Source organism: Rhincodon typus, chromosome 14 (assembly GCF_021869965.1).
Source record: "Rhincodon typus isolate 14 chromosome 14, sRhiTyp1.1, whole genome shotgun sequence".
NCBI lineage: Eukaryota > Metazoa > Chordata > Chondrichthyes > Orectolobiformes > Rhincodontidae > Rhincodon > Rhincodon typus.
Genome location: NC_063345.1, coordinates 61,828,829 through 61,846,543, shown reverse-complemented (window position 1 = coordinate 61,846,543; position 17,715 = coordinate 61,828,829). Strand labels below are relative to the sequence as shown.

The window sequence follows — 17,715 nt, the reverse complement described above, 5'->3', positions numbered from 1 at the left end:
CAACAGGGATGTTTCTGCTGTTGTCTTTTCTGGTGCCTAGATCGACGCTGGGTGGTCTGTCCAGTTTCATTAATACATCTGAATGGCTTGCTAGGTCATTTCAGAGGGTAGTTGAGAGTCAACCACATTGCTGTGGATCTGGAGTCACATGTAGGCCAGAACAGGTGAGGATTTTATTTCCTGAAGGACATCATGAACCTGATGGGTTTTTTCAACTATCAACAATGGATTCATGGACGCCAATAGATTCTTAATTCCAGATTTTTTTTGTTAAATTCAAATTCCACAACCTGCCTTGGGCAGGATTCAAACCTGGTTCTCCAAAAAATTGGCTGAGATCTGGTTTAATAGTTTAGCAATCATACGACTGGGCCATTGCCTCCCCACAATGTTTGAAATGTTGGGGTGACTGTGCCACAAGGAATGGTGCTCGGTCCGCTGCCTTTCATATTTATAAAATGATTTGAATGTGAACATAGGAGGAATGGTTGAAAGTTTGCAGATAACACCAAAATTGGAGGTGCAGTGGACAGCAAAGAAATTTACCTCAGAGTACAACAGGACCTTAATCAGATGGGCCAATGGGCTGAGGAGTGGCAGATGGAGTTTAATTTAGATAAGGTGCTGCATTTTGGAAAGGCAAATCAGGGCAGGACTTATACACTTAATGGTAAGGACCTGGGGAGTGTTGCTGAACAAAGCATCTTTGGAGTGCTGGTTCAGAGTTCCTTGAAAGTGGAGTCCCAGGTAGACAGGATAGTGAATAAGGCATTTGGTATGCTTGCCTTTATTGGTCAGTGCATTGAGTATAAGAGTTGGGAGGTCACGTTGTGGCTGTCCAGGGCGTTGGTTAGGCCATTTTTAGAATACTGCATGCAATTCTTGTCTCCCTGCTGTAGGAAGGATGTTGTGAAATTTGAAAGTGTTCACAAAAGATTTATAAGGATCTTGCCGGGTTTGGAGGGTTTGAGCTATAGGGAGAGGCTAATTAGACTGCTGCTATTTTCCATGGAGTGTCAGAGGCTGAGGGGTGACCTTATAGAGGTTTATTAAAATTATGAGGGGCATGGATAGGGTGAATAGCCGAGATCTTTTCCCTAGGGTGAGGGAGTCCAAAACTAGAGGGCATAGGTTTAAGGTGAGAGGGGAAAGATTTAAAACGGACCTAAGGGGCAACTTTTTCACGCAGAGGGTGGTGCATGAAGGAACGAGCTGCCAGAAGAAGTGGTGGAGGCTGGTACAATTGTAACATTTAAAAGGCAGCTGAATCAGTATATGAATAGGAAGGGTTTAGAGGGATATGGTCCAAATGCTGGCAAATGGGACTAGATTAATTTAGCATAACTGGTCGGCATGGATGAGTTGGACTGAAGGGTCTGTTTCCATGCTGTATAACTGCATGACTCTATGATTTCCTTTGAATCACAAATGAATATAGCTCTTAGCTCAATAAAACACAGCCTAAGTCTCCATTAAGATATGTGCAGAGAATTAATACATGAACACGTTCAGCTTTCATTACCCCATCATGAAGAGTAATTTGTCATCTATAATCTTAATTACTGCAAAATCTTCCAAGATCTTAATTTTGAAAAAAATCATGTGGTATGTGTGATGGTCAAGGCTGTTATTTACTGTCCATCCATAATTGTTGTTTGGAGGCTCACCAGATCTATCAGTGGACCTTCCGGAGCCAACCACGTTGCCGTGGATCTGGAGTTAAGAGTAGACCAGACCAGGTAAGGAAGGCAGACTTCCTTTGCTAAAGGGCATGAGTGAACTGGGTATGTTATTACGATACATCAATGATAGTTGCATGAACAACATTATGGGCACTTGCTCTCGATTACAGATTTACTGCCAGAATTTGAACTTAAACTTTACCACCAACATGTAATGGAATTTGAACAGTGTTCCCAGAGCATTAGCCTGGCCTCGTGCAGTGACACTACCATTATGCCAATTGCGCTTGATATAGTAATATCATTTTCCTTTACAAAGGGACTGGTTAAGTAATGTCATGCTTACCTAAAAATGCAAACAGACTGTCGATTCCCAGCATGAGCAGCAAGGTGAAAAATAAAATAGACCATAAAGGTGCCCATGGCAACTGTGAAACAGCCTCTGGATAGACAGTGAAAACAAAACCGTAATCTAAATAGTGGCACAATTGAAATAGTAAAATTAGTGTTGCTGAAAGGAGAGAATGAAGATACCCTATTATTACAATAACAAGGTGCCTGAGACGTCTTAGGAGGGTGACAAGTTTAACATTAACCCATTAACTATTGTGGGGCATTCTTACATCATAGAATCCCTACAGTGTGGAAGCAGGCTATTCCACCCATCAAGTCCACATTAATCCTCCAAAGAGCATCCCACCCAGACCCAACTCCCCCATCCTATCCCGATAACCCTGCATTTCCCATGGCTAATTGACCTATTCTGCACATGGGAAATTAACTTAGAGCAACCTGAAGCCAGAAAATATTCCAGGACAGGTTAGTGGGACATGAATGAGTATTGCTCAGAGCTGCAAAGCTACAACCAGCAGCACAGTTCCCCATTCTCACAACGCGATGGGAAATCATGAGGTTCTTGGGATTGAGTGGGTCCTAATGAGAATTCATCCCAAATTTCAGCACAGTATTTGTTTTAAACATTTTAACAAATGAGGGCTGTGCATGCCAATCATTTAAAGTAGCCATCAACATGCGTGACATTGGAGGAGGGTTGCTCTGCTTCAGGAAGACAAATCCAGTTTAGAGAGACCAATCAGGTACAAGAGAAGGGATCCTTTCTAAATTAGCCTGGTTTTGACCAACCAAGGTGTTAGTGAATAAAAAAGGGGAGCAATTTATCCCTCCACACTCAGGACCTGAACAGTTTGGGGTGTCCTGTCTGGGGTCATCACAAAATGGGAAACCTGGCCTTGGGTTCGATCATAACAGTGTCAGTAATGATGTCATTGAATGTCAAGAGGCAAGGGTTAAATTCTCTCATGTCGGACACGGTTACTGTTGGACACATGAGAGGTGGAGAAGTTACTTTGCCCACAGCAGTTCAGGTTTGCGTATGTCCAGGTCTCACTGTATATGGCCACAAGAGTGCATCAGCATCTGACGAGTTGCAAACAGTGCTGTAGACTGCATGGCTACCAGTGATCATCCCCACCTCTGGCCCGCAGATGGAGGGAAGGTGATTGATGAAGTAGATGAAGATAGTTGGATCCAGGGCATTACCCTCAGAAATTCTTGCAGCTAAGCCCTAAATCTTGTTCCAGGAAATTCCACAGCCTGACATGCAAGGCCGTTTTGTGGCTAGCATTATGAAAACATCAAAAGAACCAACTAATAGGAGGAGAGGACAACAACATTAAGTGAGCTGTGCACGATGCTCAGCCTGTCGTCAGCTCGGTGGGATACTAACACAACCGTGTGTAGGACAACACACCACAGGACAAGGGAGGAACACATTTCCCTAAATGTTTGAATGCTCAAGGGGCTGTTGAACACTGCTATCCTAGTACTGATCACCCTTAGCCAGATTGGATCCATGTAAATTGTAGAACAAATGTGAAAGACACATTCTATCCTTATCAATATATATTTAAGCTTGTTATAAAACTACTTGGCCATGTATTATACAGCAATCACTGTTGCTGACCACTCTTAGTTGCAATGGGAACTTCTTTACATGGGGCCTCTGTAATCTCCTCCCTCAAATCATTTAGGATCCTAAATCACATCTCGTTAGGTCTGAAGGTATGCGTGTAATTGGCTGAACTAATTGACCTAAAGTTTTCTTTTAATCCATCATAATATTTTCACAAGACTCCCAACCAACCTCAGGATCCTCTCCACTGCTCTATAAAAGATAATGTTCTAGTTCATTGTTCAGCTAAAACTATCGGACCCAGACTTTTCTAACAGAATGGAGATGCTTAGACTGTGGAATCCATCCATTTTTATCATTTGTTTTGAAATATTTTCACAGATGCTGTTATGTTTGATTCTGCTTTACCTGACTGCGCAACCTCTGTTAAAGTCTTGTTTTGGACGTGAGCTATGTGCCCAAGAGTGGAGAAGATGACAAACCCAGCAAACAAACTTGTAGCACAATTAACAATACAGACAATGATGGTATCTCGGTAACAGTCGTTGTGGAATTTGTTGTACGAAGACAGCGTTATTAAGAGGCCAGAACCCACTGAACAAGAGTAGAAAATTTGCACTGCAGCATCTTTCCAGACCTGGTACAATGAGAGGAGAAATAATTAGTGTCAGGAAACATCACTTGAACTCATTTAACAGACAAAGCCATGGCCTGGATTTTCAATCTCAGGGTCACAGTGTGGAGGTGGGCATATAATTATGGCAGCTCCACCACCACTATTGAGAGTCTATGGACCATGTGCCTCTCTGGCATTTAGGTTGGTCACTTAGCACACTGTTTGGTGCCCTGCTTGCTATCGCAGTGGTGATGTGCACCCCCTGCAGGTCAGGTCAGATTGTACAGAGGTCATAGAATCCTTACAATGTGCAAGTCGGCCAATCGAGTCCACACTGATCTTTCAAAGAGCATCCCACCCCCACCCCACTACCGTATCCCTGCAACCCTGCATTTCCCACTGCCAGCACACCTTTAGACTGTAGGAGGACACCCACACCAACTCTAGGAGAACGTGCAAACTCCACACAGACAGTCACCCGAGGCTGGAATCAAACCCAGGTCCCTGGCACCGTGAGGCAGCAGTGCTAACCACTGAGCCACCATGCCGCTTTAAGACTCTGAAGTGTCACGGGAAGAGGAGAGTCGGAGAGGACGCGTTGGAGGAAAGGACAGGGGGAGTGGCTTTCTGCAGTCAAGCTTGGCCGAATCCCGTCAGGAATCCTGAACATCCTCAAATTGACTTAGTTTGAGATCACTTCCATCCTCCAAACCCCGCAAAAAGGCTAAGCCACCTTACTAGTTATGAAGGTTTACACTTCTCTTGTGAGCCAGGGGTGGTGATGAGGCCCTGAAGTGGTCATTAATTGCTCAATTAATTGGTGGCACTTTGAAAAGATTGAGTGTGGGCCTTCCTGCACAGAACTGAGTTTCTGATCCGGTGGGAAGAGGACGTTGCCAACCTGTCCAATTATTTGCACTTTCTGAGAGCGGAGAAACCAGGCCTACATTAACCACAAGGAACCAGGGCTGGTTTTGTGCACAACTCAATGCTGAGCTGAATACATGAAGTTTCCTCTGGTCGACAACATCTTACTCAAACAGGAGCCTCACTTCGTCTCTGTGTCAGCTATTTTCTGCCAAATTCCCGACAAGTTACTTGATGTTTGACGTATTAACCATGTTTTAGAGTGAAAGATTTGATTCTTTTCTTGTGACCCATTCATGCAAAAGTTGCCATAATTCTGACTGTCCATTGAATGATGCTATGATAAAAATCAAATCACCCAACACATTAGATTGACAATGAACTGAAATTAAGACATTAAAATAAAGTCAGCCCAAACAATTAAATTGCTGCAATTTCCTGATATTCCACCCCTTCCTTTTCAATTTCATTGAATCTGATTCTTTTCCATCTCACATGGTTTTATCTACACTTTCTCTTTCTATCTCCCTCTAATCTAACCATTCCATATCCTTCCCAACATTTTGATATCAAAATGTCAAGGGTTAGAAGCCTAGTGCATTTTCATTTGTCACGATGTTAACTTCGTCTCAAAAGAATGAAAGAAGTGAGGACCTGGAGACAGCCACCAGTATCTAAGAAAGCAATTTCTAAAACAGCACGAGAAACACCGAGGACAGCGGCTACATACAGAGTGGGAGAGAGGGAACAGGGTAAGCAGCTTTTCAAACAGTGTGAGGGGATGGGGACAGCAGATTCATAAACAGAAGAGCCAAGCTGTGTGAGATGTGCAATTGTGGTGCGAGATTAAATCCGACAACAGGTCAGCCCGTTTTTTACATGTGATCTCACAGGAAAACAGGGAGATGGTTGTTGGGTAATTCTTCCGTGTCTCTTTTAATTGGCCAAGTCATCCAAATCAGGAGATATTATTACAGCTGAAGACTGAAGAAATTAAGAAATTCACCTTGAAAATATTTAAAATCCAAATTAATTAGTGAAATAGAATTGTAGTGGCTGGGTAGGTGATGTGCAGCTTGAGTGGGTAAGAGCTGGTAGAGTCTGGTGCTATGCACAGTGACTATATTCGCAATAAGTGTTGACTGCTCAAGGAATTTTGGCTCAGGGTTGAAGAGCTGGAATCAGAAGTGCGGGCACTGCAGCACATCAGGGAGGGGAAAGAGATGGTGGACTTTGGTCTCAGGAGGCTTTCATACCCATTAGGTTAATTACCTCAAATTTGGTCTGTGTTCAGGACCAGGACCAGGGGTGAGGTTGAGAGTGAGGCAGGTATGGAGATTCAGAATGGAACTTTGGAGAAGCCACTTCTTCTGGGCTGGAGAGGAACTTGGAGTGCAAAAGGAACGATCCAGTTGTCGTGGTCGAGATAGATATCAGCGACATAACTAGGAGGTCTCTCCACAGAAGCTGACAGACCTGCTGAGTATCTCCAGCATTTGAACAAGTAAGTAGCCAATTAATCCAAACTTAAACGTAGATCTCTGGCTTTAATAGCCAGTGTGCACATGTGCCAGGGTCAATAAAGTGAGACTACAGTGAAAGTTTATCATTTAGTGAAACTTCCAAGCTAAGAGTACTTCAAAGACTGGAACTGCTGAGCTGTTTCTCTGCCTATATGAAACTCCTGAGGAAACCCACTCAGACACAAGGAGAATGTGAAAACTCCACACAGACATTCACCTGAGGGTGGAATTGAACCTGGGTCCTTGACACTCTGAGCCACTATGCTACCACTTGTATACCTTGTGCCAGGCATACATCCTCCCTGGAACTGGATCTCTGTGTCCAGCACCTCTATGTGATGTGGCTGTGAAGAAAGTTGCTGTGTTTCTCCTTGTGCTGTTGGAAATGGTGTCCCACCTGTGCCCCATCAGAGGTCCCAACTGGAGCTGTACAAGCTCCCATCCTACAGTGCTGCTTGGTAGCAGTTCAGATCAAAGTGGAAAAGTCAGGAAAATTTCCAAAAAAGTTTGATTACACAGCCAAATCCACGTCACTGAGGAATGGTTCCTGACCCGTGACTGACATCCCACTGTCTTTGTTTTCCCCACATTTGACCAGGAACACAAAGGCAGTATGTAGCTCTTTAAAGTGATTACCTTTGGTGTAAAACAAAAACAGAAAGAACTGCGGATACTGGAAACCAGAAACAAAAAACAGAAGTTGCTGGAAAAGCTCAGCAGGTCTGGCAGCATCTGTGGAGAGAAATCAGAGTTAATGTTTGTGGTCGAGTGACCCTTCCTCAGAACATGAACCACCTTGACTGAAAATCACAGTTGAAATTTTGTGGATTATTCTGATGTACTTACCCCTGCATCAGCCAGTTTGGACAAGTCTGATTGGCTTCCGATGTAGAATTCAATTCCTTTATAGGCTCCCTCCAGGGTAACCCCTCGGATCAGGAGTATGGTCAGAAACAGGTAAGGCAACGTCACAGTGAAATAAACCACCTGTACATGGAGGATAACTTACTGGATTTTCCTGCATTGCTGATACAGTATTCAGTCAAATTTAATGATGAACTAATATAATTATGGTCAATGAAGAATTGAAGGAGTTATAATGTCGTGAGGATATGCATAAATATATATAATGTAAAACTGAACTGTGTAATTGAACTTAAATAGCACAACATTGCATTTTGAGGAATGTGAAATATTTAGCCAGAGGAGTATGGTGAATATATTTCATTCCACACATTGATTCCTCAGGTTTCTTTACCATTCTCATTGTCCAGAAAAATCTCATTTCACTCAAATAAAACCCTGACCCTAATCTGCTCAATCTCTTCCCCCTGTCCTGTCCAGCCTTCCAGAACAATTAGAAATTCCCCCGAAGACCCTGTATCAGTGACTGTAACTCTTAGATTGAGGGAGACATTGCAGGGATTTGGGGGGAATTGCTGCTGTTCTTTCCCTCAGGAGAAAGATCTTCACATCTCCCTCAGGCCTGAAGTGTTGATGAATTATGGATCTCCCACTCCCCAAAAGGACACTGTTAACATCACCTGGGAGATAAACCAGCTACTTCATAAATGATTTGTAAATTCTAGTTTCATTGTTTCAGAAATCTGTACTTTGTCACTAGTTATAACTCTATTCATCACCAATCATTTACCTTTCCTGATGATTTGATTCCTCTAAATAACGCTGCTACAACCATCAGCCAGGCCAGAAGCAGACAGAGAGCTAAATACCAGACTATGTCCCCAGTCTCTTCAATTGAACTGGAACGCTGTAAAACCACTTTACTGAAGAAAATGACAACAGAAAAGATACGAAATGCTCATTACAGATGAAAAATATTAGATTAATGAAATTGCACTGTTAAACTAAATATGTTAGTCACTCGGTCTCCCAATAAATTCAGCTAATTCATATTGTTGAACATGGCGCCTATGGAATTAAACACAATACTGCTTTAAATTAAAAGCACAGAGAAAGGGACGTCAATCACAGAATCTCTGACAAACAAGAAAATAAATAGAAGTTCACTAAAGATTTCACATGTAAATATTGCTCAAGGAAGCTTGCAATGTTAGAGATCAGTGTATTATTAACTAATGAAAAGGCCTCCCTTGTGATGTTATTTTGTATCAGCAGTATGACATGAAAAATACCTCTATCGAAATCCAACAGCTTCTCTCTCACTAAATAGGACATTCACCAATCAACTGTCCCGAGAGGAGTTACTGGCACAGCTGTGCAGGTTACAGGTGTAACTATCTGTAGCAATGTACTTACTTCCAGTATTGCTCACTTGGACTCTCAAAAGGAACGGAGATTTCTGATCCATTTGGACAAATTTCGTTTTTTGCCTGTAGCCATGTTGTACTAACGATTTTAAAATATCCATCATCCAGAGTGAGATTGCAGAGTGGATCTGGAAAATGTGGAACATGTTTTTTAAAGTATAATTTATTGAAGATTTGTTTTTAAGTCATGTTCTTGGCATGTAAGAAATATTAGGAGAGCAGGCATTTACTACTAATCTTAGCAGGTGAGGTTAATATGCCTCTTTAGGTGGCGATTAAGAGATAACTGCCTTTGTGAAATGATTGGAATTTATTATAGACCAGATATTAGTCAGCCAAAGGAATTTTGTTAAGCATCCAGCAGCACCTTCGTCATACCAACAATTTCATTTTGTTTTAAATTCCAGTATCAACATTTCTAATGATAAAACCGGGGCCATTGTTTCACCCTGTCGGATTCAGCCTGATCTGTTTGAGGTTACAGATGAGTCAGAACACAGAGGCATATTCAACCCGCAGCACAGTCCAGTCCTGCTGCTCACTCTGTGTGTAACGCTGGATGTTACTTCATTGTTAACTCTGCTTTTTCTTCTTTCTATTTCTCCAGATAGGACTTTAAACAGGACAGGTGTCCATATGTGGTGAGTGTAATACAGGTGCATGTGTATTTATGTGTGTCATACTGACATGTGTATGTTTGTGTGTAATATAGGCATCTGTGTGTATGTGTGTCATAAGAGGGTCAATTACTTTCTCTGTTGCACTTTCTCTGTGTCACACTTCTCTCTCTCTGCTACATCACACTCATTCTCTCTGCTACTACACCATTCCTTGCCAAGGTGCATGCTCCACTACAGTCACCATTACAATATCTTCCCTCACTTGCTCGTTCCCTCTCCCCCCACACCACCAACCCTCCATGCCCTCTGTGCCAGCCACTCATTCATCTGGGACTGCCTTTTGCTCACCTGCACCACCTAGTCCCTCTTTCTCCCATTACAGGAGAAAACAGCCCATATCAACATGGGAAGAGCCAGGACGCGAGACACCCACTGAACATTAGGCTCCTCACCCCACAGGAGGGGAGATTCCTGGCCATTGCAGAAGAAACTGACACTGCTGCTGTGGCCTTGCTGAGATACCCATGTCCCAAAAACTGAGTAAGTACCACTCTTCATTCCACGGCAACTCTCACATTAGCCCCACTGTCAGTGTCACTGATTGCCCAAAACTCCTAACCTGGGCAGTGACGCCTTCTCTCTCTCATGTCTTGCAGGAAACAGTGAGATGTTCTTTTGTCCAACAGAGAAATTGACACCCTTTCCCCTTGTTCCTCTATAGGGACCCGACAGACTGACCACGGCACTCAGAGTAGGTTTGAGATTGATGTAGCACATTGCTGCAGTGCAGGATATGTGTCTCTTGACGGAGGGCAGCTAACTAGCAAGGCAGACTTTCTGATGTGACTGCAAGGATAGGAATTGCAAGCCAAGGATGTTGTGACCATGTGGGTAGGTGCTAAGTGAACATGTGCCAAGACAGTGAGTGAGCAACCCTGAGATACTACCTTGTCCAATCGATCAGCTGGGTGCCTGCCCTTGTGTGTAAACTGTCCATGCAGAAACAATCCTAGGATCCCAAAAGAGGTAGCTACAGAGACAGTGGATTTTTCAAATTGTAATTTCAAATTGTAGTTGTAATTTTCCAAAAATCTTTGGATTCTGGAAAATCGACAGGATTTGATTTGATTTGATTTATTATTGTCACATGTACCTGGGTATAGTGAAAAGTTTTGTTTTTGCATGTAGTACAGGCAGATCATACCATACAAAGTGCATAAGGGTAGTAGAACAGAATGAGGAATACAATGTTACAGCTGCAGAAGAGGGGCACACAGAGCGAGGTCAACATTAAATTTAAAATTTGAGAGGTCCATTCAGAAGTTTAATAACAGTGGGGAAGTAGCTGTTCTTGAATCTGTTGGTAAGTGTGTTTAAGCTTTTGTATCTTCTGCCCAATGGAAGAGGTTGGAAAGGATTAATGATGTGGAGGTGCAGGTGTTGGACTGGGGTGGACAAGTCAGAAATCACAGCTTATAGTCCAATAGGTTTATTTGAAAATACAAGCATTCGGAGCCCCGCTCCTTCTTCAGGTGACAGTGAGAGAGGTGGTATCAGACACAGAATTTATAAGATCAAAGGGTCATACCACTGCTGAGGATATATTAAACAAACCCAAGATGCTGTTAAGTCTTCAATCAGTTAGAAGGTTTTAACTGATTAATATGTACATGTAAATCCCCAAATTTTATTCAAGTCACTGCCCTGAGAGAACTAAAGGTTTTATCAGTGTAAAAACAAGGTGACATTTTGGTCAGACACTGCATGTTAGGTGTGAGGCCTTGTTTAGAATCTGGTTTTGTTTTGGTTTGGATTCAGACAGGATTTATTTCTAAAGTAGGAATTTATAAAATGCTGCATTGACTGACTGTCTACAAATTGTGTGCTTTTGAACAAAATAGAATGTATCTGCAATCACAAATTCACCCCATAGATTTACATATATGTGTGTGCGCGTGTCTGTGAGGTTGTGTGTGTGTGAGGGGGAGAGAGAGAGTGAGTGTGTGTGGGAGGAGGGTAGAGGGAGAGAGAGTGTGTATGTGTGTGTGTGCATGTGTGCGTGCATCTGAGGGGGGAGAGAAGGAGTGAGAGTGTGTGTGAGTGTGGAGGTAGAGAGACAGTGTGTGTGTGTGAGGGACAGAGTGAAAGCGTGTGTGTGAGTGAGGGCAGTTAGAGAGAGAGCGTGTGTCAGGGTGTTTGTGTGTGGGTTGGAGTGAGAGAGAGTGTCTGTGTGTGCGTGTATGTGTGGGGTGGGGAGAGAAAGAGTGTGTGTGTGTGTGAGGGGAGAGAGAGTGTGTGTGCATGCGGGAGAGAGACTGTGTGTGTGTGTGTGTGTGTGTGTGTTTGGAGTGGGAGTGGTGGGATGGGTTGGAAAGTATTGGAAAACTATTCATATGACTCTAAGGTTTTGGCGTAGATCTGTAGCTCAGGTTGTGGGTGTTGAGGTTGGTTGGCTTGCCGAACTGGTTTGTTGTTCCGCAGACATTTCGTTACCGTGCTTGGTAACATCCTCAGTGCAGCCTCTGATGAAGTGTTGCTGTGTTTTCCCGCCTGGTTTTTAAACTCTGGGGTCCGTTGTGATGGATTGCCTCACTTCCAGGTTTCCTCTGTAGTGGAATGTATATGGGGTCGAGTTCAATGTGTTTATTAATAGCCTGCTTCGTGGAGTGCTATGCTTCCAGGAATTCTCGTGCTTGTCTCTGCCTAGCCTGTCCCAAGATCTTGGTGTTGTCCCAGTCGAAGTCGTGGTTCTCCTTGTCCATGTGGATTGAGATGAGTGAGTATTGGTCGTGTCTTTTTGTAGCCAGTTGGTGTTCATGTACTCTTGATGTTAGTTTCCTTCCTGTTTGTCCGATGTAGTGTTTCTTGCAGTCTCTGCGGGGGATCTTGTAGATGACATTGGCCCTGTAGTTCGGGTGAGCACTTGTCGTAGGGTTGATGTGGGTTTGTGTGCCACTCTGATGCCCAGCAGTCGTAGAAGTCTTGTGGTGAGTTCCGACGTGTTCCTGATGTAGGGTAGTGTGTTGAGTGTGTCGGGGCATGTAGAATCTTTCTGATGCTGTTCCTTTACGCATCTCCTGACCCAGTTCTTTGGATATCCATTATCCTTGAACACTTGGAAGAGGTATTCCTCCTCCTCCTCTTGGCGTAGTTCCATGTTGCTGCAGTGTGTTGTTGCCCTTTTAAATAGTGTTTGCACGCAGCTTCGTTTGTGTGTGCTGGGATGGTTACTATTGAAGTTCAATACCTGGTTTGTGTGTGTGGCTTTTCGGTGTACTTTCATTTGCAGTTCCCCATTTGTCTTGTGCTCTATCATGATGTCCAGGAATGGGAGTTGTTTGTTCTTCTCCTCATCTCTGGTGAATTTTATTCCGGTGAGGGTGTTGTTTATGAGTTTGTGTGTCTCTTCTAATTTGGTTCGTTTAATGATGACAAAGGTGTTGTCTACGTAGCGTATCCATAGTTTAGGTTGGATTTGCAGAAGGGCAGTCCTTTCCTGTCTTTGCATCACTGCTTCTGCTATGAGTCCGGAGATAGGTGATCCCATGGGTGTCCCGTTGATTTGCTCGTAAGTTTGGCCGTTGAAGGTGAAGTGGATGGTCAGGCATAGGTCCAGCAGTTTAAGCATGTTGTCCTTGGAGATGGTTTCACTGGGGTCGTGTTCTTGTTCAAGTAGTGTTGTCATTGTTTCCCTTGCTAGTGGTATGTCTATTGACGTGAATAGGGCGGTGACATCAAACGATATCATGGTCTCTTTGTCCTCTATCTTTATGTCTTTGATGGAGCTGAGGAATTTTTGGGCTGAGTGGATGGAGTGGGGTGATTTGTTGACTAGGTGCTTGAGTCTTCTTTGTAGTTCTCTGGCTAATCTGTGCGATGGAGTGCTTGGTAGGGAGAACTATGGGTCTGAGGGGGACTTCCGGTTTGTGCACTTTAGGGAGACCGTAGAATCGGGGTGTGTTGGTTTCATTCTTAAGAAGTCTGCTTTGTTGATCTGTCCTGTTTGTTTAAGTCTTTGTAGCGTGTATAGGATTTTGTTGCCTAGTTGTAGTGTCGGGTCAGTTTGTACTGGCCGGTATGTGTTCTCGTCGGCGAGCAGTGCTTGTGCTTTGGAGATGGAGTCCTCTTTATTCATTATCACTGTCATGTGCCCTTTGTCTGCAGGTAATATAGTGATGTTCTTGTCCTTCTTTAATCTGTCCAGGGCTTGTCTTTCCCGTGTGTTGAGGGTGTTGAATTCCCTCTTTCTGGTTAGTGTCGGGACTACCGTCTGTCTTATCATTTGTTGTGTTTCTTCGTTGATATTGTTGGTCTTGAGTGTGGCTTCCAGTGTAACTAGCCATTCCGTTTTGTTGGTGTCCCTGTAGTTGTAGTTCAGTCCCCGGGTGAGAACGGCTTTTTCCGCGTCTGTCAGTTTCCTGTCGGAGAGGTTCCTTATCCATGGGTCAGTTCTGTTGCTGTTGTTTTTGTGGGTAAGTGTGGTTAGCTTGTCTTGCAGGGCCTGTCTTTTCTTGGCTCTTGTGGTCTGTCAGCTGATGTTAATGGCTCGTTCCATGTCGGTTGTCCAGTCTTGATTGTAGCTTCCTGGAATAACGGTTTTGGCGCGTAATTTCTCTGTTGTATTTGTGGAGCCGGTTGTGTGCGTCGTTTATCATTACCCTTACCATCTTGCGGCCGTTTTGTTCTGCTGTTTTCCGGGCTTGTGGGTTGTTGTTGGGTGGTTTGTGCTTCACACTGCGTAGTAATACCTGGTTCCTGAGGCATCCATGTAGGAAGTAGAGTTGTTCGTGGGTTGCGCTCTCTCGTTTGGCGTAGTTTTCCCATTTCCTTGCCAGTTTGAGCGTGTTGTGCCCGTAGGTCTCTAAGGTTTTGGAGTAGATCTGTAGCTCGGGTTGTGGGTGTTGAGGTTGGTTGGCTCGCCGAGCTGGTTTGTTGTTCCAGGCAACAACACTGCAGCAACGTGGAACTACGCCAAGAGGAGGAGGAATACCTCTTCCAAACGTTCAAGGATAATGGATATCCAAAGAACTGGGTCAGGAGATGCATCAGAAAGATTCTACATGCCCCGACACACTCATCACACTACCCTACATCAGGAACACATCGGAACTCACCACAAGACTTTCACAACCGCTGGGCTTCAGAGTGGCACACAAACCCACATCAACCCTACGACAAGTGCTCACCCGAACTAAAGACCCACTCCCCGCCATGGACAGGACCAATGTCATCTACAAGATCCCCTGCAGAGACTGCGAGAAACACTACATCGGACAAACAGGAAGGAAACTAACAACAAGAGTACATGAACACCAACTGGCTACAAAAAGACACGACCAATACTCACTCATCTCAATCCACATGGACAAGGAAAACCATGACTTTGACTGGGACAACACCAAGATCCTGGGACACGCTAGGCAGAGACAAGCACGAGAATTCCTGGAAGCATGGCACTCCACGAAGCAGGCTATTAATAAACACATTGAACTCGACCCCATATACATTCCACTACGGAGGAAACCCGGAAGTGAGGCAATCCATCACAACGGACCCCAGAGTTTAAAAACCAGGTGGGAAAACACACCGACGCTTCGTCAGAGGCTGCACTGAGGATGTTACCAAGCACGGTAACGAAATGTCTGCGGAACAACAAACCAGCTCGGCGAGCCAACCAACCTCAATATTCATGTGACAGCCCTATTCAAAAAATGAGGGAGGCAGAAAGAGGATGACGATTGGCTGATTAGCCTAGCATCTGTTGTTCAAAAAGTATTGAAATCAATTATTTAAGGAAATAATAAGAACATTTGGAAAATCAAAATCTAAACAAGCAGAGTCATCGTGGCTTCAGGAAAGGAAAATTGTGTCTGATAAATTTATTAGAATTTTTCAAGGAAGTCTCAATCAGAGTGGAGAGAGGGAGACCACTAGATGTGATGTATTTGAACTTCCAGGTGATGTTCTATAATGTACCACATGAAAGGTTGTCATAGGATAAGAGGCCACAGTGTTGGAGGCAGTATATTGGCATGGATAGGGAATTGATTAATGGGCACGATATAGCAAGTGGAGATAAAGAGTTCTTTTTCAAATTGGCAACCTGTAACCAATGAGGTTCCACAGGGATCAGAGCTGGGACCGTAAGTGTGATTTGGAGGAAGGAAGAGAATGTACTGTAGCGAAATTTGCAGGTGACAGAAAAATAGTTGGAAAGGCAGGTTCTGAGAGGAATACAAAAGTTACAGAGACATTGATAGGTTGAGTAAGTGGACAAAAAGTTGGCAAATGGGGTAAAATATGAGAAAATGTGAAGTTGTTCATTTTGGAAGGGAGAACAAAAGAACAGAATATTATTTAAGTGGAGAAAAGCTGCAGAAAGTTGCAACACAAAGGGACCTGGGTATACCTGTACATGAATCGTGAAGGCGAATGGAATGTTGTCCCTTATTTCAAAGGGGCTGGAGTACAGGAGTAGTGAAGTCTTAAGCAACTGTACAAGGTGCTGGTGAGGCCACTTTTGGAGTACCATGAGTAGTTTTGGTCCCCTTATTTAAGGAAGGATATCATTTCATTGGAGGCAGTTGAAAGAATGTTCACTAGGACAATCCATGATTTGGGGGCATTGCCTTTCGAGCAAAGGCAAAACAAAGGGACTCTACTCACTGGAGTTTACCTGAATGAGAGGTGAGCTCATTGAAGGAGATAGGATTCTTATGGGGTTGACAGGGTGAAGGCTGAGAGGATGTTTCCCCTCGTGAGAGAATCTAGGACTAGAGGGGACAGTCTCAGAATAAAGTGGCACCAATTGAAGACAGAGATGAGGCGGAATTTCTTCTCTCAAAGGATTTTAAGTCTATGGAACTCCTTGCCACAGAGAGCTGTGGGGCAGAGTCCTTGTCTATATTTAAAGCTGAGATAGGTAGATGCTTGATCAGTCAGGGAATCAAGTGTTGCAGGAAAAGGGCAGGCAAGTGGACGTGAGGATAATCCTGTCAAGTGGCGCAGCAGGCTCAAGGGGCCGAACGGCCTACTCTTGTTCCTATTTCTCAAGGCTTAAGGCCTTTGCTGGTGCACGCTGCAATGCAGGCAGGTGCTTCCTAAGCATTTGGCAAGTGGATCGGAGAGGTGCCATGATGGTCACTAGGGATTGGTAAATATTGAATGTCAATGTCTGTGGACGAGGGATGCAAGCAGCCAGTGCCTGTGGATAATGCCCAGAGATGCTGTTGTGTGGTGAACAACATGGAGGCTCTTCACAGCCAATGGCAAGCAGGTACCCACCCTGACTTCCATGGCAAGCGTTTGCAACACCCAGTTGTGGGTGGTGGGATTGGCAGCTGCATTTGAATGAGGTGAGACGTGCAGTTAATAAGGTTGCTAACAGTCAATAGCCAACTAGCACCCCTAATGAGAATCTCCCCTCAATGCCTAGAAGGTGCAGAAACATCGAGGTAGACCTCGCCAGATATCTTGGACAATTCTGCCACCTTTCTCACCATTGCCTGTACTGTTCAGGCCCCTGTACGATTCCCAAACAATTGAGCATTTGTGACTCGTGTGGCATCAGAAAAAGAAAGTGAAAAAATTGAAAGCCAAAGCACTACATCTGGAGAGATCAGCAAAATGGAAAAAGAGGCTAGCTCCAATCCTAAACCCTCAATAGAGAGAAATGATATTTCTTCATAAAATCAAGAAATAAAGTCAGCTTGTGTGGACCTAAGGAAAAGCAACTGGCAAGAAGTATTACTTGGAGTTGTAGGCCCAATAACAGAAGTTGCATGGTCAAGAAGAATATAAATTAAGAACTTAGAGAAACATGTCATAAAGTTCATACAATAATCATGTTGGAACTTAATGTTCAGACAGATGAGATAAACAAAATATGTAGTAATAAATGACTACAGAGAATGTATGCAGGCTAGTTTTCAAAGTAGTGTGTCGAAGAAGAAATGAAGGAACAGACTGATTTTTTTCTATTATTGCACAATGGGAAAGGGCTAACTAACCTTATCATATAAAGGGGTCTTGAGAGAGGAGTGACTGTAATATGATAGAATTTTACTTTGAGTATAAAAGGGATCTTGTGAAGTCTGAGTTTTACATCTACACAACCTATCTAGAATGAAGGTCCGAGGTAACAAGGTGTAGAGCTGGATGAACACAGCAGGCCAAGCAGCATC

General features: G+C 43.7%; 1 protein-coding gene across 1 annotated transcript in view; it reads right to left on the bottom strand.

Moving 5' to 3' along the window:
• The window catches only part of LOC109917672 (sodium- and chloride-dependent neutral and basic amino acid transporter B(0+)-like), a 50,905-nt gene that overhangs the window by 14,022 nt on the left and 19,168 nt on the right, over positions 1-17,715 (bottom strand). The window contains exons 5-9 of the mRNA XM_048605211.1: positions 8,902-9,040; positions 8,276-8,408; positions 7,468-7,608; positions 4,024-4,252; positions 2,029-2,154 (exon numbers count right to left, since the gene is read on the bottom strand). Of these exons, the coding sequence (XP_048461168.1) occupies positions 2,029-2,154; positions 4,024-4,252; positions 7,468-7,608; positions 8,276-8,408; positions 8,902-9,040 (768 nt within the window). The remainder of the gene's footprint in view (positions 1-2,028; positions 2,155-4,023; positions 4,253-7,467; positions 7,609-8,275; positions 8,409-8,901; positions 9,041-17,715) is intronic.